Here is a 26,408-nt window from a genome sequence, read left to right on the forward strand (position 1 = left end):
AGACGGCCGACTCGTTGAAAAAAAAAAAAAAAAAAAAAAAAAAGTGTAGTGTGACCTAAGTGTAAGTAGAAGTAGCAAGACATACCTGAAATCTTGCATGTTTATGAGACAGAGAAAAGACACCAGCAACCCTACCATCATGTAAAACAATTACAGGCTTCCGTTTTACACTTACTTGACAGAACGATAGTACCTCCCTGGCAGTTGCTGTCATAAATTAGCAATAAACCCATAAGGGTCATACATACTTCAGAAGACAATCAGACACCATTGCTAGAAACAAAATGTAGAATTATGAACTTTTGTCCAATTTCTCCAATAATTAGAGAATTTGTCTGGCCATTTTTTTTGTCTGAAACTGACAAAATCCATTAGAGATATTTACTAGGTAAAGGATATCAGCCCACTTCCATGGCTAGAGGTTGCCATCCGTGAGTCATGGGGGAATTTATCCCATTAAACCCAAAAGAATGTGTTAATCGCTTCCTAAACAGCTGAAGGCTGTCCTAAAGCACAAAGGATGGCTTTATTTTGTGGCTGTGGTTTGAATGGGAGGCCAGTATACTTCAATGACAAGCAGTGCATTTAGTAAACAGACCATATTTTAACATGTTGTGGAACCTACACAGCAATCAGTACCTCTTACAAAAGGTTATCAAAAAAGATATTAAAAAAGCTTTTATTGCTTAAATTACCATAAATTACAAAAATCTTTGAAGAGATAGTGCATTTCTCAAAATACGTACAGTAGAATAACATGGATGAAAATGAAAAAAATACCTTTCAATCTTATATACATACAAGTCTTGCATGTGATATGAGAGTTAATAACTCTTAAAAATATATTGCATAATAAATTATCAAGGAAAACACTTGTATATACATCTGTCATGCTCTTGCATCACCCACCGTCTACACACAAACTCTCGATAACCTTCATGAAGCCACTCGTCACTGGCATGTGATATGAGAGTTAATAACTCTTAAAAATATATTGCATAATAAATTATCAAGGAAAACACTTGTATATACATCCGTCATGCTCTTGCATCACCCACCGTCTACACACAAACTCTCGATAACCTTCATGAAGCCACTCGTCACTGGCACAAACTTTCTTCATGGCATTTTCCCAAGCTCTAGTCTTGAAATCTTTGAACTAGTCTTTACTTACATAAACCTGGGAAAATAATAAATATGTTAAAACTAGTTTGTCTAGAACTAGTCAGTGAATAGCTCTTTTTTTTTGTGTGTTTCACTTATGATGCAGACAACAAGGAACTCTCTTTCTCGGCCACAAAAGAATGACATCAGGCTGTTATTTAACACTTCAATCTTCACTCTGTGCTTCTGATATCTATATCATTCACAATAGCATGCATACCAACAGCTCACTATGCATATAACTGTGAAGGGCACTTAGCAAGAAATTAATGTCCTCCTGATAGTTATAACAGCATTGAAATCTTTCAATAATATTCATTTGTTTCATGATTTATTATTAAGTTTATAACTTTTATCTATAAAGCTGAAACCACATTCAGCATAACAAATGCTACTACTGCTGCTGGGCCTGACTCTGTGTGATATAGACGGGCTGACCTCCACTCTGTAAAGATAATACAGTGTAACATTGTAAAATAAGCATATGAATCCATAGACAATAAAATTTTACATGTAGCAAATCATGAAATTTAAAAAAAAAAAAAAAAAAAAAAAATCACTTCCAAAGTTATGAGCAGCACTGATAGAGAATAAATGGTAGAGAAGGTTTGGCCAGTGTGAACCATATCACAAGTCTTATTATGTCAGGCACTCCAGTACGTACAAGTTGTTATGCAGCAATAAAATGAATTAAATTTATTTCTTAAACTGTCTAGGCTATGTGCACAATGCACATATGTTTACATAATTACTTTGATTTTGGGGTTTGGGAGTCATGAACATTTACAGTTTAAAGTGAATAAAATGTACATATACAATGTATGCACATACCTGCTGACTAATTTTTACATATGATAAGTCTTAAACAGTTGGTTACTATGCAACACCTTGTGAAGTATCCTCCGCCTAAAGCATAGCCAAGTTTTTCAATCCATATTCTGTACTTCATTTTAGTTTTGATGGAAACATTTAGCTAATTTTCAAAACATAGGATTGAAAACAATACCCTGCTCTATAACTATGTGACTGGAAATATTACTATTACAGTATGTATAGATAAGGAAGCATGCACATATTAACCTTATGTATAGTGAAACACCTCTAAAGTGGTCCTTCATAAAACCAGGCAATATCTTTTTGACTAAAACAAAATTAGTTTCAAACCAAATTTTTCCCATGTAAACTGGTTGGAGAATGTACACACCAAAGACAGCCAGCTTTGGTAAGTTAGTCTAAATGCAGTAATCCTATACATTCTATGCTGGCCAAAATAGATCAAGGGTAACTTAAGAAAAAACCTGAAAATCAAACCAATGAACAAACTTAGTGAGAATTCTTGGACTGACATATGCTTCAAGAAAAATGTGATTTTCTCCAACATTCATTTGAATTCACCTTCATAGCCCTTTGCCACTTAACTTACAAATATCAGGATAAACTGCAGTTATTTATATCAGTTTGTAAAAGGAAGGAGGAAAAAAGGGGGTGGCCTCTGGCACTTTCATATCTACCATATCTGGTCTCTGCTCCTTATGCATACCAAGCTCCAACTCAGTTAGTACATGCTTGAATTATGTTTTTATAACGATTCCTCTATTCTGTGCCCCATATCATAGCTCTATCTCTGCACTGCAAACTCTGATAGGTAATTACAGAATTTATTCTTGTTTAAGAAAGGCAAGTATATTACGCTCATACATCATATTCTCTCCACAAGCACTTAGCAAATGATTTTTTTTTTCAACAAGTCGGCAGTCTCCCACCGAGGCAGGGTGACCGAAAAAGAAAGAAAATCCCCAAAAAGAAAATACTTTCATCATCATTCAACACTTTCACCTAACTCACACATAATCACTGTTTCTGCAGAGGTGCTCAGAACACAACAGTTTAGAAGCATATACATATAAAGATACACAACATATCCCTCCAAACTGCTAATATCCCAAAACCGCTCCTTTAAAGTGCGGGCATTGTACTTCCCATTTCCAGGACTCAAGTCCGGCTATATAAAAATAGCTGGTTTCCCTGAATCCCTTCACTAAATATTACCCTGCTCACACTCCAACAGATTATCAGGTCCCAAATACCATTCGTCTCCATTCACTCCTATCGAACACGCTCATGCACGCCTGCTGGAAGTCCAAGCCCCTTGCCCACAAAACCTCCCTTACCCGTTCCTTCCAACCTTTTCGAGGATGACCCCTACCCCGCCTTCCTTCTCCTACAGATTTAAATGCTTTCCATGTCATTCTACTTTGATCCATTCTCTCTAAATGACCAAACCACCTCAACAACCCCTCTTCAGCCCTCTGACTAATACTTTTATTAACTCCACACCTTTTCCTAATTTCCACACTCCGAATTTTCTGCATAATATTTACACCACACACTGCCCTTAGACAGGACATCACTGCCTCCAACCGCCTCCTCGCTGCTGCATTCACAGCCCAAGCTTCACCCATATAAGAGTGTTGGTACTACTATACTTTCATACATTCCCTTCTTTGCCTCCATAGTTAACGTTTTTTGACTCCACATATATCTCAACACACCACTCACCTTTTTTCCCCTCATCAATTCTATGATTAACCTCATCCTTCATAAATCCATCCGCCGACACGTCAACTCCCAAGTATCTGAAAACATTCACTTCTTCCATACTCCTCCTCCCCAATTTGATATCCAATTTTTCTTTATCTAAATCATTTGATACCCTCATCACCTTACTCTTTTCTATGTTCACTTTCAACTTTCTACCTTTACACACACTCCCAAATGATATTCAGACAAATAACTTGCAAACACTGCTATTGTAGCAAGAGCTCAGGCTTATATCTACCTTTTTTTTTTTTTTTTTTCAACAAGTCGGCCGTCTCCCACCAAGGCAGGGTGACCCAAAAAAGAAAGAAAATCCCCAAAAAGAAAATACTTTCATCATCATTCAACACTTTCACCACATTCACACATTATCACTGTTTTTGCAGAGGTGCTCAGAATACAACAGTTTAGAAGCATACACATATAAAGATACACAACATATCCCTCCAAACTACCAATATCCCAAACCCCTCCTTTAAAGTGCAGGCATTGTACTTCCCATTTCCAGGACTCAAGTCCGACTATATGAAAATAACCGGTTTCCCTGAATCCCTTCACTAAATATTACCCTGCTCACACTCCAACAGATCGTCAGGTCCCAAGTACCATTCGTCTCCATTCACTCCTATCTAACACGCTCACACACGCTTGCTGGAAGTCCAAGCCCCTTGCCCACAAAACCTCCTTTACCCCCTCTCTCCAACCCTTTCGAGGACGACCCCTACCCCGTCTTCCTTCCCCTATAGATTTATATGCTTTCCATGTCATTCTACTTTGATCCATTCTCTCTAAATGTACCTAAAGTTGTTTACTATCTAAGCATCTAACAGGAGTAAGCAAAAATAAAACAAAAAATAATGATCCAATGTTTTAAATTTTTATTTGTAAGGTGCTATATTTCTCATTCTTGAGGTGCTGAATGACACGAAGTCTCGCATATTTTTGTGGAGGACATCCATATTTTTTTTGACTATTTAATATGAGTATTCTCAGTTGCTGATCTAATAATTATGTTAATAAAATTATATTTAAATAATTTGCAGGTAAATTCTCTATCTCAAATACATGAATCTGATATAGAGAAACAATTCTGAAGCAAGGCAAAACCAGGCTCTTAATAAGTATTCACCTGCTGCAGCTGAATGATTTGGGGTTGTGTGGTGACCACTGCCTGTGCCTGTTGTGTCACTGCTTGTATAGGGGCTGTCTGAATGATGATTGGCTGTTGAGTGGCACCAGACATCTGTAGCTTGATCATCTGTAGTTGCTGTGGTGTCAATTGTATCTGTAGCAAAATCAAGAGAATCATTTGATTTAAGTAAATATGATCTCAAATAATTATTTTAACCGCATTACCAACTAATGAATTTATATAAAGTCAAACTTAGTTTCTAATTTACCACATGTGGTATTACTGGCATCTCCTTTCAATTTGTAATTTTATTTGAAATATAAGAATAAAGAAACATAAATCATAAGAAAATACGTAGTTAAGTTTGGAAATACTAAGAACTGGAGGAAAAGCATCCGTTACTATGGCAACACACCTGAAGAACAGGTTATGAAATGTTTCACCGTAACACTATCACAAGTCCAGTAATTTAAGAAATGTATAAGCGATTATCAAATTTAATGAACAGCACTAAACCTGTAGGAATCATACAGCACCTGGGAAAAGGGAGGCAATCAAGTTTAATCTAAGGAAAGGTAGGAAAAGTACAATTCCGTGAATCAAGAAGTCTTCAGCAGCAACAAGGAACCTCCTTGAGGGTGTGTGCACATGCAAATTATTATTTCTTTTTTTTAAATACTGGCTGTCTCCCACCGAAGCAGGGTTACCCAAAAAGGAAAAAGCACTTTTATCATCACTCGCTATCACTTTCTTGCCCTAGGTGTGCTGACATTGCAGCACAGATGCCCCTCGAAACTGGAATATCCTCACATTTCCTTAGGATTGTAGGCACTGCTCTCTGAAGAAGAATAAAAATTAACAAATTTTGAAAATGGAAATACGCACATGCACCTAAAGAGGAAGCTAGTTCCAATTCCTTGAATCAAGAGCCTTTCACCAGCATCAATTGTTTACCAGTCTCAACAGACACTGCCAAAAAACTGAGATGTTATTTTTTCCCACAGTAATATGTAGAAATGAAAACAGGAAGGAGAGTCAAAAAAAATTGAAGAATACTTTAGCAAGCATTTCATTTACTGATGGCAAATTAGGTTGTGGTTCAGGGTATAGAAATAGAACAGCTCAATGGGAGAACAGATGTTGGAATATATTTAACAGAAATAACTGGGGAAAACGTACAGAGGAGGATGGCAAAGATGATCCCATGTATCAGAAATCTTCACTATGAGGATAGACTGAAGGCCCTGAATCTGCACTCTCTCGAAAGGCATAGAATTAGGGGGGATATGATTGAGGTGTATAAATGGAAAACAGGAATAAATAAAGGGGATGTAAATAGCGTGCTGAAAATTTCCAGCCAAGGCAGGACTCGCAGCAATGGTTTCAAGTTGGAAAAATTCAGATTCAGGAAGGATATAAGAAAGTACTGGTTTGGTAACAGAGTTGTGGATGAGTGGAACAAACTCCTGAGTACAGTTATTGAGGCTAAAACGTGTAATTTTAAAAACAGGTTAGATAAATACACGAGTGGGTGTGAGTTGGACCTGACTAGCTTGTGCTGCTGGGTCCGGTGCCGTGCTCCTTCCTTGAGTGGAAGAGACCAGACTGGGTGGGTCATTGGGCTAATCTGGAGGGGAGGGGCATGGACCTGCTCTGCCTGGGTCAGTAGGCTTGTTGCAGTGTTCCTTTTTTCTTATGTTCTTATATGTTGAAGAATATGTGGAAAGATAAGTTTATCTAGGGAGGTAAAAAAGATAACGTATCGAAGTACCAAAACTTTTATATAATGTTGCGGTGAAAAAGAGGCTAGAAGCAGCAGAGATGCCATGTTTGAAAGCAATAAATATGTGGTATGAATATCATCAATGTTCTTATCTTATCTATGTTCCGGTCAGCCGGACTTGAGTTCTGGAGGTGGGAAGTACAATGCCTGCACTTTAACCCTTTGACTGTCGCAAGCCCATTTCTGAAACTGTCATTGTCGCAAAATTTTTTGGAAAAAAAAAAAAATATTATTTTTTCTTATGATATGATAAAGAATCTTTTCCTGATGCTAATGACACCAAAAGTACAAAATTTGATCGAAAACTTATGGAATTACGCTCTTGCGAAGTTAGCTATCTCAGCAATATATACAAATCGGCGATTTTGCCAAATTTGAGCCCTATTTTCAGCCAATTCCCTTGTTCCAGTCGACCAAACTCATAGCCATTTCTTTAGAACTCCATTTTTTCTATCAACTGAGTACAAGAAACTGCCCATTTACCGATTTCAACTACCCAATAAAGTGGCCAGAATTTGGCAATTTGGCCAATTTCACGCAAATTAAAAAAGATGTCAATTTCAAAATAGGGTCCAGAATAAACAATGAAGACATTCTTGGTACTAAAATAACATATCCTCTGTTCATTAGTCACGTCTCCAGGCCCCTCTTATACTATTACTCTTGCTTTCTATTTTGATTTTTTTCACGCAAAAAAATAGAAAATTTACTGTTATGCAGATGACTGCATTATTGTAAAAATGGTATAAATAATATCAGTGCACTAATGAAAGAATATCAGACTCTCTAGTTGACGTGTATTGGACGTGTGGTGTGATTTGCTTACTCTTGAACACTAGTAAAAATCGAACATTTTTGCTACTTTGAGCTCAATTTCAAGGTCGTATTCATCATGAAACTAATCAAAATCATCTCTATTTCTGTAATATGTTTTTCATTCTATCAAACAAGACCAAGAAAACGAGAATACAACCATAAATTCTATACGAAAATACACCTCAAATTCGGCATTTTAATCCAAAAACACGGTCGGAGTTTTTTTTCTCTCATGCACTGTGTGCTGCAGAATTTTTTTATACAGTGCACAATGACCACACAGACTGGGTTTGAGATACTGGCTGTTTGGAGTGACATGTAAACTGTCATCTCTGGGCACCTCTGCAAAGACAGTGATTCTGTGTGAATGATTGTGAAAGTGTTTCTTTTTTTGTTCACCATGCATCTGTGGGAGATGGCCAGCATATTAAAAAAAAAAATTAATATCATGCACAGAATTTGGAGTGTAGAAATTAAAAGGCAGTGTGAAGTAACCAAGGGTAAATTAAGAGAGCTGAGGAGGGGGTTATCAAGGTGGTTTGGGCATGCAGAGAGAATGGATAGGGATAAGTTGAAGGAGTGTGCCTATAATATAGGGTGGAAGGGAGGGTAAGTCATCCCAGGAATGGATGGGGAGAGGGAGGTACAAGAGGCTTTGAGTTTTAGGGACTTGAGGATCCAGCAGGCTAGTGCAAACGTGTTAGCTAGGTATGGATGGACACAAGTGGTTTTTAATGGACATGCTGTTGAAGTATGAGCAGGATGACTTTTATGAAGGGATTGAAGGAAACTGGTTAGCCAGACTTGAACCCTGGAGGTAGGAAGGGCAGTGCCTGCACTCTGAAGGAGGGGTGGGAATGCTGAAGAGGCAATCTGATTGTGATGTCAGCACACTTTTGGAAATGCAGCAATTGAGTGAGTGCTGGTGATTTTTTTTTTTTTTTTTTTGGTGGTGGTGATGGGGGGGATGGGTTGGAGATCACCCTGTCTTGGTAGGAGACAACCACTAAGTTTAAAAAAAATTCTCTGTAAATAATACACTGGAACAAGCAATTTTTTTTACAGAAAAAAGTCATAAAAGAAGTACTAAATGAGCAAAAAAGCTACCACACATTCAAAACAGGAAAAGCCCAAAATACTTTTCACACAAGAATAATGCAATTAAAAAACTTTTGCAAGTATGGCCCTCTATTTATCTAATTAATCTAATTTACACAGGTTGATTAACAAGATAAACTAGATGGGGGAAACAAAACCTACTACAAAGCCACACTAATCCTTACAGGTATTTGCTGAACTTGTCCATCAGGCCCAATGATTTGCTGAATGATCTGAATCCCTCCTCCAGCAGTCTGTTGTGCAGCCTGTTGTGCCTGTTGTTGGCTTTGTTGTGCTTGGGTCTGAGGCTGCAGCTGAATGATCTGTGGTGCCTGCTGAGTCTGTGCTGCTGATGCTACGTTGGTTCCTGTTGTCTACATTGAATTACATTAACCTTTAAAATGTCCAAACGTAGATCTACGTTTTTTCAACATTTGAAAGTATGTAAAAAAAATGTATATATATATTTTTTTTACATTTGAAAATGTGTAAAAAAAACTTGATCTACTTTTTTTTTTGTTATATTTGAAAATATGTAAAAAACCGTAGATCCACTTTTGCAGCACTACGCATGCGATCGCAAATCCGTTTGGATAGTTTAAGGGTTAAAACAAGGTTTTTGATATTCAAATTAGAAAAACTAAATTAAAAAATTATAGCAATATTTTATTCATTATGTCTTACTATACAATGAATATGAGCAGTAACTCGAGATATACATTCTCTACAAGGAAAGAAAAGGCATATATTTATACAATATTTTTTCCTAGTTACAATTAAACGTATGAAATTTTTTTTCGAGATATACTGTAAACCCTCTCATTAATGGACTAATGGGGAAAGGGGGAAACAATATTGGCAGTTATCCAAAACTTTTGAATTATGAAATTAATTTTCCATGATCATCCAGGTATCTTCTGAACTAGCAGACTTAGTCTGATTATGCAGAAGACAAACAGACCTGAAGAATATGGGTACTGTAACCTGAAGTAGTACAGTACTGTACTGTATAGTAATTTTATAGTACAGTACATAATTTACATTAATTTTGCTTACCTGTTCATGATGGAGAGATGAGGTATAAATTGACACGGTTAACAGTGGTGACTCAGAGCAACTTTTATTCTGAGTCAGAGGAACTGTAAAGCTCCTCTATCATCTACATTAAACTTAAGAGCACAGACAGTAAATCTGTCCTTGCTTCTATGGATAACAAACACTGTGTCTTAACACTATGTTCCTTACATATACCATGGCACTGAGATGCCAGACCTTCATTAGTTAAAATTTCTTCTTAACACTGAGAACCACACATTTTTTCTTGTCAGAAAAGCCATTTTTAATTTTATGTTATTTAATATGTTAATCAGGTCACAAAAATGCTCTAAATCCAGGGATAATTAGATATTGAATGAACAGTGTATGCATGAGCACAAACTGGAACAGGTGAACTATGGTTCAATGAACAATGAAAACAAAGGTCCTTGACGTGTCCACTCTGGCCAGTGCCAGACAAGTGTCAGTCACCAGGTTTGGTCTGATACTTCAGAAAGACAACTGGATACTATTGTTATGGACAAAATTCAGAATTGCAGACTTTTGTTCCTTTTGTCCAATATTTGTCTGGCCAATTGTTTGTCCAAAATTGCCAAAATACATAAATGAGAGGATTTACTGTATTTTCATAGAGTTATACAATGTACAGGTGGTCCCTGCTTATACAAGATGTGTTCTTTGTTGATCTAGGATCCACAGGCAGCAGAAAATAAGCTAACTGGCTACAAGTGGCCAGTGGTTGGACCACCCAGATATCATTCAATGTATAGGTAGATTTACAGTTTACTTTAGGAAGATAGCAAACAGATAAAAAGAGTGTAATAAACACAGGCAAACTAAATTTTTTTTTAAATTACAAATTTAAAGGACGAGGGTAATTTTCTCTTACAAAAGTTGTTCTTATTATGACACCTATGGCATCTGTTGAAGAGCTCAGCTTTAATACTTTATATATATATTTTGCAAATATGCAACCACAAAGACCACACATGTATGCCCAAATATGAGATATGCTATTACAATATAAATTTTAGTTGCTTTCTTATATGAAGTGAAGAGCTGTATTTAGTAACCCCAGAAAGATATTACAATCAAGAGTTTTTTTTTTTTTTCAACAATGGAGAACAGACTATAGCCATGATGTTATAGGCAATGAGGCTGAACTATCAGTCTGTAAATATATCGAAGGCAAAGCTCACCTGAACTGTTGAAGCTTGACCTCCTGTTTGAACAATCTGGATGGTCTGGGGCTGGACAGAAGTCTGTTGTACAGAGTTCTGTGAGTTATTACTGTTGTTTGCTGTGGACTGCTGTAGCACTGCCTGGTAATGTTGTGCAATCTGGAAATAATGCTGTTGAGAAACTTGGTTAGCAATACTCAAACCCATGGTGAAATGTAATAAGAATGTCACCTGCAAACCTAACACAAATGAACCTCATGAAAAAAATATGAGATGACTTATCCCTAGCACCTAAGCACTTTCACAATACAACAAGAAATTCACAAGATATTGAAGACAAAAAGTTATATAAAGTGTAATGATGCGAGAGATTATGTTAATATGAAAAGTATTAATACACAAATTACCTGCACATAGGAGAGAAGCTTACGACGATGTTGGACCATTTACAAATTTACACTAACACAAGAGTGAGGAGGCCAGCATATGTAGGCAACGGGGAAGAACAAGGATGGGATGAACAGAAGTAGAAAAAGAAGTAGTGGTATTGGAAGAGTAGTAGAAAAAAATAGAAGTACTAGAAAGAAGGGAGAGTAATAGAAACAGCAGAAGTGAGATCAGTCTAAGGACAAGAAAAAGGAGCACTGCAGGAGAACTAAGGGCCCACAAGGGGAAGGACCCAAAACAGGGGGAAAAAACAGGACAGAACACCCTTGGGCAAAAGAGAGGAAAACAAAAAAAATAGGAAAGGAGAAGAAAGCATTAAGTCAGGTCACAAGTGTTTTAAAGTTTGGAGCATTTGACAATGTAATGAGACAAGAAGGCATCCACTACCAGTACTTCTTTTTCTCTCTCTCTCTTGGTTGCACCCTTTTTCACCACCCTTGCCTATAAATACTGGCCTCCTCATCCTGTTTTGTGTTAGTGTGACTTTGTAAATGGTCCAAGTTGGACCAAAACATTGTCATAAGCTTCTCTCTCCTATGTGCAGGTTATTTGTGTACTTTTCCAGTCATGGTAATGTGCCTTTTTTTTTTTTAATAAAAATTTACAGAATTCACTGCATGCACCCTTTAAGATAAACTGTACAAAAGAGGCTATCAATACATTACTGTCCTCACTTAAAATACAGTAGTCTCTCCTTACTTAACAACGAAGTTCCATTACTAAGAGTAGGTTGGTAAACAAACTGGTCACTGAGCGAGGAGCATACCATATTGGTAGTGGGTTTGTGTCACCCATCTTTAGATATTATTTTAATGTCACCTTTGCACCATTTATAACAGTTTTAGTATATTTTTAAATGTTTATACAGTAATGTAGTATATATTGCAATAAACATTTTAATCCAAAAACATGGTCAGTTTTTTTTTCTCTCATGCACTGTGTGCTGAAGGATTTTTTTTATACTGTGCACACTGACCACACAGACCCATACTCTCACATGTGGGCCTACCAGCTTTCTCCTGCTTGATTTGAAGCTGCTAGAATTTTTGAGTATACATATGTTAAACACATTGGCTCGTAAGATGTATATAAACAACCACAACAGTCAAAGGGTTAACAAACTAGCCATATCCCCCTCCCCCAAAAATAAAATTATCTTTCTAAATTTAGTAATGTATACAGGAGAAGGGGTTACTAGCTCCTTGCTCCCAGCATTTTAGTCGCCTCTTATGACACGAATAGCTTACGGAGGAATTCTGTTCCATTTCCCCATAGAGATAAACAAGAACAAGAACTAGTAAGAAAATAGAAGAAAACCCAGAGGGGTGTGTGTATATGTATATAGTATGTGCTTGTACATGCATGTGCAATGTGACCTAAGTGTAAGTAGAAGCAGCAAGACATACCTGAAACCTTACATGTTTATGAGACAGAAAAAAGACACCAACAATTCAACCATCATGTAAAACAATTACAGGTTTATGTTTCACACTCATCTGGGAGGATGGTAGTGCCTCCCTGGGTGGATGCTGTCTACCAACCTACTACCTAGGATTATTAGAATTACATTGATTTATTTTAAGAAAACATTTCCATGGATGGTCATGTGAATAATTACCTGGTCTGTGGGAACTCCAGCTCGGTTGGCATCATCCCGACTCTTGGTAGGTTTTAGCTCATCTCTTGGAACAATGTCAATCAAGAAGTCAAACTGATCATACTTAGTAATTGCCATGGCTATATCATTTCTCTGTGGACAAGAGAAGCAAATTACTTTTGGATATACTTTTTGTAACACTGGCCATCTCCCAATGAGGTAGCGTGATCCAACAAGAAGAAAGCACTTTCACCACCACTCACTCAATCACTGTCTTACCATTAGCATGCTGACATTATAGTTCAGATGACCCCCCTCTAAACTGCAACATCCCCACCCCTCCTTTAGAATGCAGGATCTGTACTTTCCACCTTAAGGACCCAGACTGGCTAACCAGTTTCCCTGAATCCTCCAGCATGTCTAATCACAAAAAACCACTTGCCTCCACTCACTCCAATCTAACAACTTGACACAGGTTTGTTTAATGACCAAATCCCCTAGAGCTCAAAACCTTCTTTACTCCCTCCTCTATAACATGAGATCATCAACCCATGTTTATTCTAGTTTAGTCCTCATTACCCATATACAGTGGACCCCCGGTTAACGATACTTTTTCACTCCAGAAGTATGTTCAGGTGCCAGTACTGACCGAATTTGTTCCCATAAGAAATATTGTGAAGTAGATTAGTCCATTTCAGACCCCCAAACATACACGTACAAACGCACTTACATAAATACACTTACATAATTGGTCACATTCGGAGGTAATCGTTATGCGGGGGTCCACTGTACAGCATTAGTGAATGACTGCACCCAACTCATTTCTAGTCATGTACAGTGAACCTTTGAATTAAAAGGTAAATAGGGGTGGAGTGTACATTACTGCCAACTGTTTGTAGATTCCAAATTATAGCATTTATTTTTCCATGAGCATAACAAATGGACAAAGTACTGAATCAGCAGACTTGGTCCACTGATGTACAAGACTACCAGACACTAAAAATATTGCAACCTGTAAAACAGTACAGGGCAGTATACTAATTTTACAGTAATTTTACTTACCTCTTGTGGTGGAAAGACAAGGTGAAAAGTGCCATGATCAACAATGGTGACTCAGAATAACTTTTATTCCGAGTCATCACTAGTGAAATTGAAAGTAGCTGAGAAGTAGATGGCTAGCATCTACAATAACCTTAAGAGTGCAGTCTGTAAGCTTGTCCTTGATTCTATGGACATCAGACACTGTTTCTTAACACCCTATTACTCTCACACCTGTGCCACTGAGATGCCAGATTCAATTTTCCTTATCAGTTAAAGTTTCTACTTAAAATTGAGATACTCACATTTCCTCTTGGCACTACCACTTGCTTTAGAAGTCATTGCTAATTGCACTTAGCATGTTCATAAAGGTCACACAGAACACTGTAAATCCAGTGAAAATTGGAGGCTGGATGATACGTATATGTATCTGTAAGTGAGCACAGACAAACTAATGCGGGTGGTCCATGGCTGTGTGAACAATGAAAATAGACAGGTTCTGGACAAGAACAATCTAGCCTGTACTTGACAAATGTCAGAATTATTGGACTTGGTCCACTGATTCAGAAGACTACCAGAGCACATCATTATGAACAAATGCCAGAATCTAAGGACTTTATCCATTTTGTCCGATGATGCAACATTTGTCCAGGCAATTTCTCTGTTCATAGTTTCCAAAATCCATTAAATGGGGGCTTCATTAATTTAAGGTTTTACTGCATTTTGGTCTTCTATTTCTCAATTTTTATTCTGAATTTTTATACCAGAGTCTGTGGGTATCTTCCTCTAGTACATGTAGTAAAATCAAGGTGATAAAATCCCTCTGTGTCACTCATTCAGATGTAAATAATGCAGTGAATGAGCATTTAAACTCCAGGATAATTTATAATAGTTTGCTTATAGTTTTACAGGATAATAATATTTTAGTTTAAAAATAGAAGAGGGGTCAGTGATAGTCTGATCACATAAAAGTGTGTGAGATCATGATGTACAAATCTGGGGAAAATATTAGGGGCATCAAAGAAAATGTCAGAAGGAAAATGTTAAAGATATTGAAAGGTCAGGTGCTGAACATCCAGCAAGCATATACAAACGAAACATTGGAGTGAATGAGAGTGGTATGAGATTTTTTTGTGCTATTGTAGTACAAGCCTGGTAATATCTATTTAGGGATTTACAGAAACTGATAAAGCAGATTTGAGCTTTGGAGTCAGGAAGTTCAGTGCCTGGAGTCTGAAAGTTGGACAGATACTTGCAACATACCTTTGACTGGTTTTGAGGGTTTTTCCAACCTTTGCAGTACCCAGCCTGAGGCCAGGCTTCCTGGTTGACTGCCTGGTCAACCATGCAGTTCTACAAGTAGCATCTATTTTTGTTCTGGCAATATTTCTTGTATCTGCTAGTACTGTAGTCATTTAATTGCTGTCTAGCCAGAAGCGTGCTGACATCACAATTCAGATTACCATCCAACTGCAACATCCTCACCCCTCCTTCACAATGCCAGCCCTTCCCACCTCCAGGAATCAAGTCCAACTAACTGGTTCTCCTGAATCCTTTCTTGTTACCTTGCTCATGCTCCAACACCACATCCACACACCCACAAAAAACCCACTTATCTCCATTCACTTCTAATATGCTCACAAAAGCTTGCTGGGTGCTCAAGTCCCTACAACTAGAAGAAGGATTATCCCCTTCCAACTATTCCTGGAATGATCCCTATCTCTCCTACCTTCCAACCCAGATTTATACATCCTCTTTACCATCCTATCCCTCTCAAGCCTCTCTAAATGTCCAAACCACCTCAGGAACCCTCTGAATTATACCCTTGATGACTCCCATACTGTTTCTGAATTTCTATACTCTAGACTCCTCTGCATAACATTCACACCACAGAATTATCTCAAACATAACAACCCTGCTGCTTCCAGCCTCCTCCTTGCCGCAAAGTTCAAAGTCCATTTATGCATCACACTCATACAAAAGTGTTAGTGCCACTATACTTGAGTATATTTCTTATTGGCAAAAAGCCACCATTTGTAGCAGATCCAACATCTTTATGTTCCCTTGTGTTCATTTTTTACAACTCCATCTATATATTAACCATCATGACAGTATGCATCCCTGTCTTAGTCCTACTTTCACTGGGAAATAGCCCCCCTTCTTTCATACATACCCTAATATGAGATTACCATTCACATGAAAACTCTTAAACTGCTTTTTGCAATGTATCTCCTATTCCCATACATTTATAACATTTCCACATACTATAGCTTCCCTAGCCACCATATCACATGGCTTTTCCAAATCCATAAATGCAGCAAAACTCTTTACCCTTTTCTAAGTAAAGTACTCCTAACTTAGGTGCTTCAGTGTAAACACCTCGTCTACACATCTTTCCTTCCTAAATCCTCCCTGCTCCTCTGCAATCCTACTTTCTATTCTACCCTTAATTCTTTCATTATTATTTCTACCATACACCTTAGTAGGTATAATCTTACATTTCTTGTCCCCCATTTCCTTACAACAGAGAGCTGTGCAATACGGTGCTAATCTTTCAGTACCTTCCTTTCTATCATTCATACACTGAACAAATACGTCAAACACTCCAACACTTTCGCATATCCCCACCTGCTTTTAACATTTAACCTGTAAACGGTCCAAATGTATATATACTCTTACCGCTAGTGCCCCAAACGTATATGAACGTCTTATTTTTCCTGCCTTCAAATATGGCACGATTGGCCTGAGATGCCTTGTCACCATAGAATGGGTCATAACACTCAGTGTGCACTGTATTAAAAAAATCTGGGATCACTTAGTACCCTGTGGGAACACCAGTTCAAATGAGCGCCAGCTAGAGCAAACAGCACGGCAAACACCTGGGAGTCACTGATTTCATGTAGTATTAACTCTCCCATTTTAAGAGGAAAGTGATGTTGACCCCGAGTTTAGTGACTTTGAGGTGGATGTGGCCATAATTAGTCGAGGAAATATAAAAAAAAAACCTCGATAATAACCCATGTGCAACATCCTTTCAGAATGTCTTATAACCTATACCCTAAGTAAAGAGAAACAATTCTGGAACATAATACTTGTTCAGCAGGCTAGCTGGCTGACTGACTGGCTGGCTGGCTGATTGGCTGGCTGGCTGGCCAGCTGTGTGGCTGGCCGGCTGCTGGCAGCCTGGCTCGGTTTGTTTGTCTGTGTCTATGTCTACCTCTGTCTGTCTGTCTGTCTCTATCTGTTTCTGTCTGTCTCACAGGTACACACAAATACAAGTACGTACAGTGGACCCCCGACATATGATGTCACCGACCTACGATGCTTTTCGGCGTAAAAATTTGATCCCAACGTACGTTGAAAACTTGACCTACAGCATTCGTCCCGTACATGTCCACGTGTGTCCAGCCTGAGCATGCCTCAGTTGGCCTGCCTTCAGTTAGTGTGCCAGTGTTTACAAGCCAGAGTGGTCGCTCCCATGCATACATTTGGAACATTTTGTATTATTCCAGTGTTTTTAGTGCTTCTAACTCCTAAATAAGCCACCATGGGCCCAAAGAAAGCTTCTAGTGCCAACCCTGTGGTAAAAAGGGTGAAAATTATTATTGAAATGAAGGAGATAGTAAATAAATACGAAAGTGGAGTGCGTGCCTCTGAGCTGGCCAGGTTGTACAACAAACCCCAATCAACCATCTTTACTACCCTGGCCAACAAACAGGCAATCAAGGAAGTTGTTGCAAAAGGTGCAAGTATCTTTAAGAAACACAGATTGCAAGTGCTCGAAGATGTTGAGAGACTGTTATTGGTGTGGATAAACGAAAAACAGTTATCAAGAGACAGCATCTCTCAAGCGATCATATTTGAAAAGGCAAGGCAATCGCATAACGATTTAATTAAAAAAATGCCTGCAACTAGTGGTGATGTGAGTGAATTTAAAGCCAGCAAAGGTTGGTTTGAGAGATTTAAGAATTGTAGTGGCATACATAGTGTGATAAGGCATGGTGAGGCTGCCAGTTCGGACCACAAAGCGGCTGAAAAATATGTGCAGGAATTCCAGGACTATGTAAAGGCTGAACGATTCGAACACCAACAAGTGTTTAATTGTGATGAAACAGGCCTATTTTGGAAGAAAATGCCAAACAGGACCTACATTACACAGGAGGAAAAAGCACTGCCAGGACACAAGCCTATCAAAGACAGGCTTACTCTTTTGTTGTGTAGTAATGCTAGTGGGGATTGCAGAGTGAAGCCTCTACTCGTGTATCACTCTGAAACTCCCAGTGTGTTCAGGAAAAAACAATGTCATCAAGGCTAATTTGTGTGTGATGTGGAAGGCAAACAGTAAGGCATGGGTCACTAGGGACTTTTTCTATGACTGGTTTTACCATGTCCTTGGCCCCACTGTGAAAAATTACCTAATGAAAAATAAATTGGAGCTTAAGTGCCTCCTGGTAATAGACAATGCTCCTGGTCATCCTTCAGACTTGGCAGAGTGAATTTTGGGGGACTTGAGTTTTATTAAAATCAAGTTCTTACCTCCTAATACCACTCCTCTCCTCCAGCCCATGGACCAGCAGGTCATTTAAAATTTCAAAAAATTGTACACCAAAGCAATGTTTCAAGTGCTGTGACGTGACCTCAGACACTCAATTGACCCTAAGAGAGTTTTGGAAAGATCACTTTAGTATCATCAGTTGTGTAAACCTTATAGGTACGGCTTGGGAGGGAGTGACTAAGAGGACCTTGAACTCTGCTTGGAGGAAATTGTGGCCAGAATGTGTAGAGGAGAGGGATTTTGAAGGGTTTGGGGCTAACCCTCAGTAGCCTATGCCAGTTGTGGAATCTATTGTGGCATTGGGGAAGTCCATGGGGTTGGAGGTTAGTGGGGATGATGTGGAAGAGTTGGTGGAGGAGGATGATGAAGAACTAACCACTGATGAGCTACAAGAGCATCTGCAACAGCAAGAGGCCAGACCTGAGGACATTGACTCACGAAATCGTAATGACACGATTGCAAACAAACCATACCACGGGCGGGAGTTTTGAGACTCTCTGACCACGGGTTCAATCCCGCCCGTGGTATGGTTTTTTTCTGAGGATATTGCTTCAGAGGAGGGGAGAGAGAAATTGAGGAAGTTGCCTTCTTCACAGATTAAGGAAATGTGTGCAAAGTGGGTTGAAGCGCAAACCTTTATGGAAGAAAATCACCCTGACACAGCTATTGCAAGCTGTGCTGGTGACTATTACAATGACAATGTTGTGAACCATTTTAGAAAAATCTTAAAGGAACGAGAGGTACAGAGCTCTATGGACAGATTTTTGGTGCGACAGAGGTCCAGTGACTCGTGTTCCCAGTGGCATTAAAAGAAGGGAAGTAACCCCAGAAAAGGACGTGCTACCTAAAGTCCTAATGGAAGGGGATTCCCTTCCAAAAAATAATAACCTCCATCATCTCCCCTCCTCCCATCCCATCACTCATCAACAGATCTACAATAAAGGTGTTATTTATTCTTCATTACAATATATATATTATGCATGTCTCCTTTTTTTGTGTAGGAAAATGTACATTTCACATGGTAAAAATATTTTTTTTCCATATTTTGGGGTGTCTGGAACGGATTAATTTGATTTCCATTATTTCTCATGGGGAAAATTAATTCAACCTACGATCATTTCGTCTTACGATGGGCTCTCAGGAACGGATTAATATCGTAGGTTGGGGGTCCACTGTACACAATGTAAATTACCTAGGATAACCCAAAAAATCCAAACAAAGTGCTATACTCTGCTTGAAGATATGAGTAAACGTGATGACGCAGTCTTGTGGCTCTCTCTGAGACAGAGAGCCAGATGGATAGACAGACAGACAGGGAGCTTGACAGACAGACAGACATGTTTGTGTACCAGCGAAAACAAAGGGAGGGCCGATGCTCATCAAATGTCACCTCTAATCTTTTCTTTCAAGTCTTATCACTGCACCCTCGTATGCTCATCAAATGTGAGCTGTTATCTAATGTTATCTCATCTTACCATGTCACTGTCAGGGGTGGACTGAGGCTTATTTTTATGCTTCAAGGGAACTTATTTTTTTTTTTTTTCAACAAGTCGGCCATCTCCCACCGAGGCAGGGTGACCATTTTTTACAACTCGCACATTATCACTGTTTTTGCAGAGGTGCTCATAATACAACAGTTTAGAAGCATACACATATAAAGATACACAACATATCCCTCCAAACTGCCAATATCCCAAACCCCTCCTTTAAAGTGCAGGCATTGTACTTCCCATTTCCAGGACTCAAGTCCGATTATGAAAATAACCGGTTTCCCTGAATCCCTTCACTAAATATTACCCTGCTCACACTCCAACAGATCGTCAGGTCCTAAGTATCATTCGTCTCCATTCACTCCTATCTAACACGCTCACACACGCTATTATTAGTATTATTATTCTCTTCTCCTCCTCCTCCTTCTTCTCATTCTCCTTCTCCTCCTCCTCCTTCTTCTCCTCCTCCTCCTTCTTCTCCTCCTCCTCCTTCTCCTTCTCCTCCTCCTCCTTCTTCTCCTCCTCCTCCTTCTCCTCCTTCTTCTCCTCCTCCTCCTTCTTTTCCTCCTTCTTCTTCTCCTCCTCCTTCTCTTCCTCCTCCTCCTCCTCCTTCTCCTTCTTCTCCTCCTCCTTCTCCTCCTCCTTCTCCTTCTTCTTCTTCTCCTTCTTCTTCTCCTCCTTCTGCTTCTTCTCCTTCTTCTTCTTCCTCTTCTTCTTCCTCTTCTTCTTCCTCTTCTCCTTCTTCTTCTCCTTCTTCTCCTCCTCCTCCTCCTTCTCCTTCTCCTCCTCCTCCTTCTCCTCCTCCTCCTCCTCCTCCTCCTTCTCCTTCTCCTCCTCCTCCTTCTCCTCCTCCTGCTTCTCCTCCTCCCCCTTCTCCTCCTCCTTCTCCTCCTCCTCCTTCTCCTTCTTCTTCTCCTTCTCCTTCTTCTTCTCCTTCTTCTTCTCCTTCTTCTTCTTCTCCTTCTTCTTCTCTATCCAAAACATTGCTGGGACCTATAAATACTTTGTATATATTACAAGACAACAGTAAATGGCCAAGGCAGGTGTAAATGTTCACCTGTCAGTGTGTTTGTGACAATTTGAGAACAATTTCAGTACTTAATACTACTGTCAGAACAAAGATTGGTTATGAAATTACAAGAACTACCATAAATTGTAATTATCAGAATATAAAAATTATATAAAATAATATAAAAAATAGAAAAAAAGGTATATCGGCAACACTTCTGCAAGTGGCAGGACTCGATGTTGCTGTCAGGTGAGCATCCAGTGCCAATTTCTCGGCCTTATATCTCTGCAAGTACTGACCCTAATTTTTTTTTTATCCTATAACACTTAGAAAAATGTGCTCTTTATTTTCATAAAAAAAAAAAAAAATCAAAATATTCGGGGCACTGGGGTAGTGAACGTATATATATGTTTGGACCGTTTACAGGTTAATCCTGTCTATATCCCAGCCACTTTACTCCCTTTCAATCTACTCTGTGCCTCACACACTTTCCCCATATCTGCCTCAGGCTTCTCCTAACTCCTAAAGGATGTTATCCTTACCCTTTCATCATTAACATTCAATAACTCATCAAAATATCTTCTCCATATGTATGTATATATTAAAATCAGTGAACAGCACCTAAAAGAAATCCTTGTGCTCTCACATTTAGGTACTTTGGATATGCAATGTACAATGAATTTACTATAAACTCATCTTGCTATAAACTCATCTTCAGCTACACTAAAATCAGTTACTGTACCTGCAATGTTCGACGTTTGTTATCCTCTGTGTGTATCCATGCTCTAAGGGTGAGCTCTGTGATGAATATCTCTGCAGCTTTGCTGAATAAAACTGGTGCCTCTGCACTTATCATCTTAACATCATCATCTAGCTTCATGATCCTCTTTATCCGTGCCAATGGTAGCTCTTGCTGCCGAAGGTCAGTCTGACCAAGTACATTCAACTTAAAAAAATGTTAATATAAAAATAGTAAGTTATTTTATTATACTACAGCATACACAATGACATACATCACTTACTTAAGAAATTTATCTCTTGACAAATTTCATGATTAAATGCCTAAATTTTTAATGTACTATTACCAACTCTCACTGAAATTATTAAGTAACTTACACCCTATGACAATTTTTTTTAAATTGTGCTCTGGCATGAAGTTACCCTTTTTTTTTATTATCACACTGGCCGATTCCCACCAAGGCAGGGTGGCCCGAAAAAGAAAAACTTTCACCATCATTCACTCCATCACTGTCTTGAATGATGGTGAAAGTTTTTCTTTTTCGGGCCACCCTGCCTTGGTGGGAATCGGCCAGTGTGATAAAAAAAAAAAAAAGTTAAGTTACCCTTATAAAGCATAAAATATTATATGGACAAACCTGTGTAAGTTGCCGTATCTCATCAGTAACCTTGGGCCAGAAGCTGTTGAGGTTTTGTTGTGCTTCAGTCAGCACTTGTGGGGTCACTTCTAGCTGCCCATCCACTGACATCTATAAGGGTAAAGGCAAATTAAAAGTCCTAAAAATACAAATAATTGTTGTTTTTACCAAAAAAAAAGCCTGTAACCAAAAATAAAATTCTCTTTTTGTATTTTTTGAAACAGTATGGGTCTGAACCTGCACCCTGGAAGTGACTATTGTGTAACCAATGAGGAACAGGTTACCAATCTGGTGGTAGCAGTAATCCCTAGTGTAAGAAGCCAGTGATATCTAAATTTTTGACTAAGCTACAGATGCTGGACCTGCAAACCTGACCAGGAATCCTTAGTGACAGTATTACATTATGCTCATTACCACTGTAACTTGCTTAGATATCTAATCAAAACATTAACAACAGGTGGTATGGGAATACCTACAAATTGTACACTTGATAAAGATAAACAACAACTGAAAACTTTAAGACACTGTTTCACCTGTACAGCAGGCTTTTTTGTCTGATAAATTATGACTGGTGGTAGCATAGCATAAAAGTAGTCAAGTGTGAACAGAAGAATTAAGCAAATATTGAGAAGCACTGCAATCAGCCTACTGGTCCATATTAGGCAAATCTCAAGATACATTGTCATACTGAGTAGTGGTGTGGCATGGGGACATGGACCTGCTTCGCACAGGTCAGTAGGCCTGCTGCAGTGTTCCTTCTTTCTTATGTTCTTTAGTAGTAATAGTAGCTTTGGTGGAATTATCAGCATACTGAGTGGTGTGTGATTCATGACAGTATGATTTGGTATTCAAGTTGGTAGAATTACCAGCAGAAATATTTGTCTAACCTATTTTTATGCTACCCAAACACTTGCATCCTTTTACCTAACAGTATGATTTGTTGACCAACCATATTGCTAGGGGTTTAACTACATGCAAGTTTCTTTGGTTTTGAGTAATTGTTAGTTGTTGTGATAAACACAGTTCCATAACATTCTTTCATATTTGCCACCTTTTATTATAAGTTTTGCATCAGAAAACCTCATCAAATAGTTGTGCGAGTTCTTGTGCTGGATGCACGTATTGTTCAGCTTATTGGTTTGGGTTACGCATTTTTATTCACACCTGCCTATGTTCCTGTCTTCAACCTAATAGTATTACCACCAGGTATAATTTATCAGACTTTCAAAAGTCTGCTGCACTGGCAAAATATTGTCTCAATTCATATCTCCAACTGCTGCATGTGTGCCTTTATTAGCTATCAACACATTTTGACCTAGTCTGTGGACCCATATTGTGCCTCTTTTTCACCACTACTCATGGATGGGTTTGGAGGTGAACAACAAAACTACTCAACTAGTTAACATAGGGATTTCAAAAAACACCTCTATATATCAATATATGGAATTTGGATCCTTCAGGAATTTAGAGATAATTTAAATTGTCCAATATTAACTTTTAAAATTACAAAATAGAAATACTGGAGGGATTTGGATGTGCTTCTACTATGTTATAGCTTGGCCCATTCTACTAAGAATCAGTCTTTATATCACCTTATGAGCAATTGGTAATGGCCTGCTCTGAAGTCTGGAACTACACAGCTTCATATCTCATCTTTCCCTTGGAGATGAGTTAGAACTATCTAATTTGTTACTTGAGGACAATGAGTTTTCCCTACTCAGTAGCTACACACAATGTTGTGTGTAGCTACTGAGTAGGCTGTGGAACCTTTTCAAATGTGAGACCTTAACAAGACCTTGTAATGCTGATTAAATAACTTTTGCAATGTAGATAGTGGTATTTTGTGTAAACTGAAGAAAAATTAATTAACCTTAAGCCAACCAAACTGAAACTAGCCTAAACTAACCCAACCTAATGAAAAAAATTGCACAACAAATAACTAATTTTTCTGAGGTACAGACTGCTTGTGTTGTAAAAAAATAAAAGAATGGATGATAATAGTTACTAATACCTATTCAGTAAAACTTGGCCATTATTTTACACTTCTCAATAAATACAACCTATCTACATCATGAAATATGTAATCATTTCTTGTACAAACTGTTATTTTGGGAGACAGTATAAGGAAAAATACTGTAATTACATTTACTCAGGTGGCACAGGACATGAAGACATGTCTCGTGCCTGGCTCAATGTGAACACAGACATGTGGCATTTTCAGGTTAAGCTACCATAACCTAAGTGCACACAACCTATCCTAACTTAACCTAACCTAGCTATACCATTCTTGTTAATATTTCCATAATAAACATTTGCAAAAGAAATATCTACTTATTCCATAATGTACACAGGTTGCAACATGTCTACACAGTAATGAAAAGCATGAAGTAATGGCCGCGTTCTACCGAGTTCTTGATCACTATAACCGAATGGAAGTTGCAGGGACCCGAGCTCAATATTAAGTACCTGTGGCTCACTTGATAGCACACTCAGCTTTCATATTAAGTGAACAGGAACAGCTAAAACATCTGCTGTCCCTGTTTGCCTAGCAGTAAACAGGTACTAGGTGTTAGCAGTGTTGTGGGTCGCATCCTGGGGAGCAAGGTTAAAGGACCAAAATTGAAATAAGACCGTTCCCAATGACACACTGACTTTATTGGGCCATCCGGGGTGGCTAAACCACTGGGTTAAACAATCCAACAAAATCTGATTTTAGCCCTTAAGGCAAAGGGACTGATCACCTATCAGCTCCTGAAGGCTAAAGGCCTGAACACTTCAAAATTACTTATTCCCTTCTTACATTGTCCCATGGCCTGGTAGGCAACAATCTTGCCTCACACACTGAGTGTCCGTGGTTCAATCCCGGCCAGGTAGAAACATTAGGGCGTGTTTCCTTACACCTGCTGTCCCCATTCACCTAGCAAGCAAATAGGTACCAGAGTGTTAGTCGACTGGTGTGGGTGGCATCCTGGGGGAGAAGACTGGACACAATGAAAATAAGAAACAGTCCTTGATGACGCAGACTTTCTTGGGTTAACCTTGGTAGCTAACCCTCCGGAATTAAAAATCCGAACAAAACCTTTCTTTTCTTAGTGTCTCCAATTCTCGCAGATTATTATTATTATTGTTATAAAAAAAGAAGCGCTAAGCCACAAGGGCTATACAGCAAACGTTTCGGCAATGGAGTGTAAAGTGTAACACGGCTTATTCACTAATCTGCTCTTCCCAAGCACTACTTTTACAGTTCATGTTGTTTTCTAAATTTAAAGCATTATCATCATTAACACTAATCCATTCGGGGTCATACAGCGCCTGGGGATAAATTTTTTTTAAATTAGCCAGAGAACTGGAGTGGGCGCCACTACCAGTCTTATGCGATACAAGAAAAAAAATAAAAACCCTCTGGGCCTACAATGAGGGTTGTAGACATACTTTGTGTGTATGGTAGTGAGGTGAGTAAGAGTGAGGGTGTATGAGGGCAGCAGGAGGGTGTATGAGGTCCCCACAGCAGCACACACACACACAGCATCCTTGTCCCAGCCAGACACACTCCACACACCTTGTAAACAAAGATGGCGCATCTTTAAATATATACATGGAATTATATACATTAAATTAAGCAAGTTTTTAATATTAAAGCTTTGAATTCATAGCGTGCAATTATTTTTACAATAGTCTTGAGGATACATAGGCATTATGAGCACTTAATGGGTGAATTATGCTGGTTTAATTTGGGATAGGCCAGTAAAGTGAAACAAAGTGACATTTCTAAAATAACCTCAAATAAATGGTGCAGTTTTTTATAATGATTTAAAGAGCATCGTTCTGTTTGAAAAAACTAACATAAATAACACAAGTTTACAAATAAATATTTTTTCTGGCATTTTAGAATCTGAAAATATTATGAAGCCGTGTAAAAGATGGTGCTTAAAAACTATTAAACACTTTGTTTCCCTCAAGGGTGGCTCAGTTGGTAGCGCACTCCCTCACACAATGAATGTACGGGTGGAAACGTTGGGCATGTTTCCTTACACCTGTCCTTGTTCACCTAGCAATTTCTATATGGCT

The 26,408-nt window shown here is 38.5% G+C and overlaps 1 protein-coding gene across 2 annotated transcripts; it reads right to left on the reverse strand.

Moving 5' to 3' along the window:
• Positions 1-957: 957 nt before the first annotated feature.
• On the reverse strand, positions 958-25,912 carry LOC128688357 (nuclear transcription factor Y subunit gamma). 2 transcript variants are annotated; one of them, XM_053776172.2, is made up of 8 exons: positions 25,773-25,912; positions 22,341-22,451; positions 21,707-21,892; positions 12,894-13,025; positions 10,847-10,999; positions 8,777-8,965; positions 4,892-5,047; positions 958-1,609 (listed from the first exon to the last, which is right to left on the reverse strand). In XM_053776172.2, the coding sequence occupies exons 2-8, from the start codon at positions 22,449-22,451 to the stop codon at positions 1,559-1,561; spliced, it is 978 nt and encodes a 325-aa protein (XP_053632147.1). In that variant the 5' UTR covers positions 25,773-25,912; the 3' UTR covers positions 958-1,558. The 2 variants fall into 2 exon arrangements, with proteins under 2 accessions (XP_053632147.1, XP_053632145.1); XM_053776170.2 differs by having other exon boundaries at positions 21,707-21,910.
• Between the last annotated feature and the right edge of the window lie 496 nt (positions 25,913-26,408).

This window comes from Cherax quadricarinatus, chromosome 19 (genome assembly GCF_038502225.1).
Source record: "Cherax quadricarinatus isolate ZL_2023a chromosome 19, ASM3850222v1, whole genome shotgun sequence".
NCBI classification, from domain to species: Eukaryota; Metazoa; Arthropoda; class Malacostraca; order Decapoda; family Parastacidae; genus Cherax; species Cherax quadricarinatus.

What these genes read in the sequence shown, in the direction of transcription:
- LOC128688357 (XM_053776170.2), bottom strand. Translation starts at nt 22,451, where the DNA reads ATGTCAGTGGATGGGCAGCTAGAAGTGACCCCACAAGTGCTGACTGAA. An exon ending in AGATACGGCAACTTACACAG is followed by an intron (nt 21,911 to 22,340) that starts GTTTGTCCATAT and finishes CATTTTTTTAAG; the next exon opens with TTGAATGTACTTGGTCAGAC. An exon ending in CTGGAGTTCCCACAGACCAG is followed by an intron (nt 11,000 to 12,893) that starts GTAATTATTCAC and finishes GTTTCTCAACAG; the next exon opens with CATTATTTCCAGATTGCACA.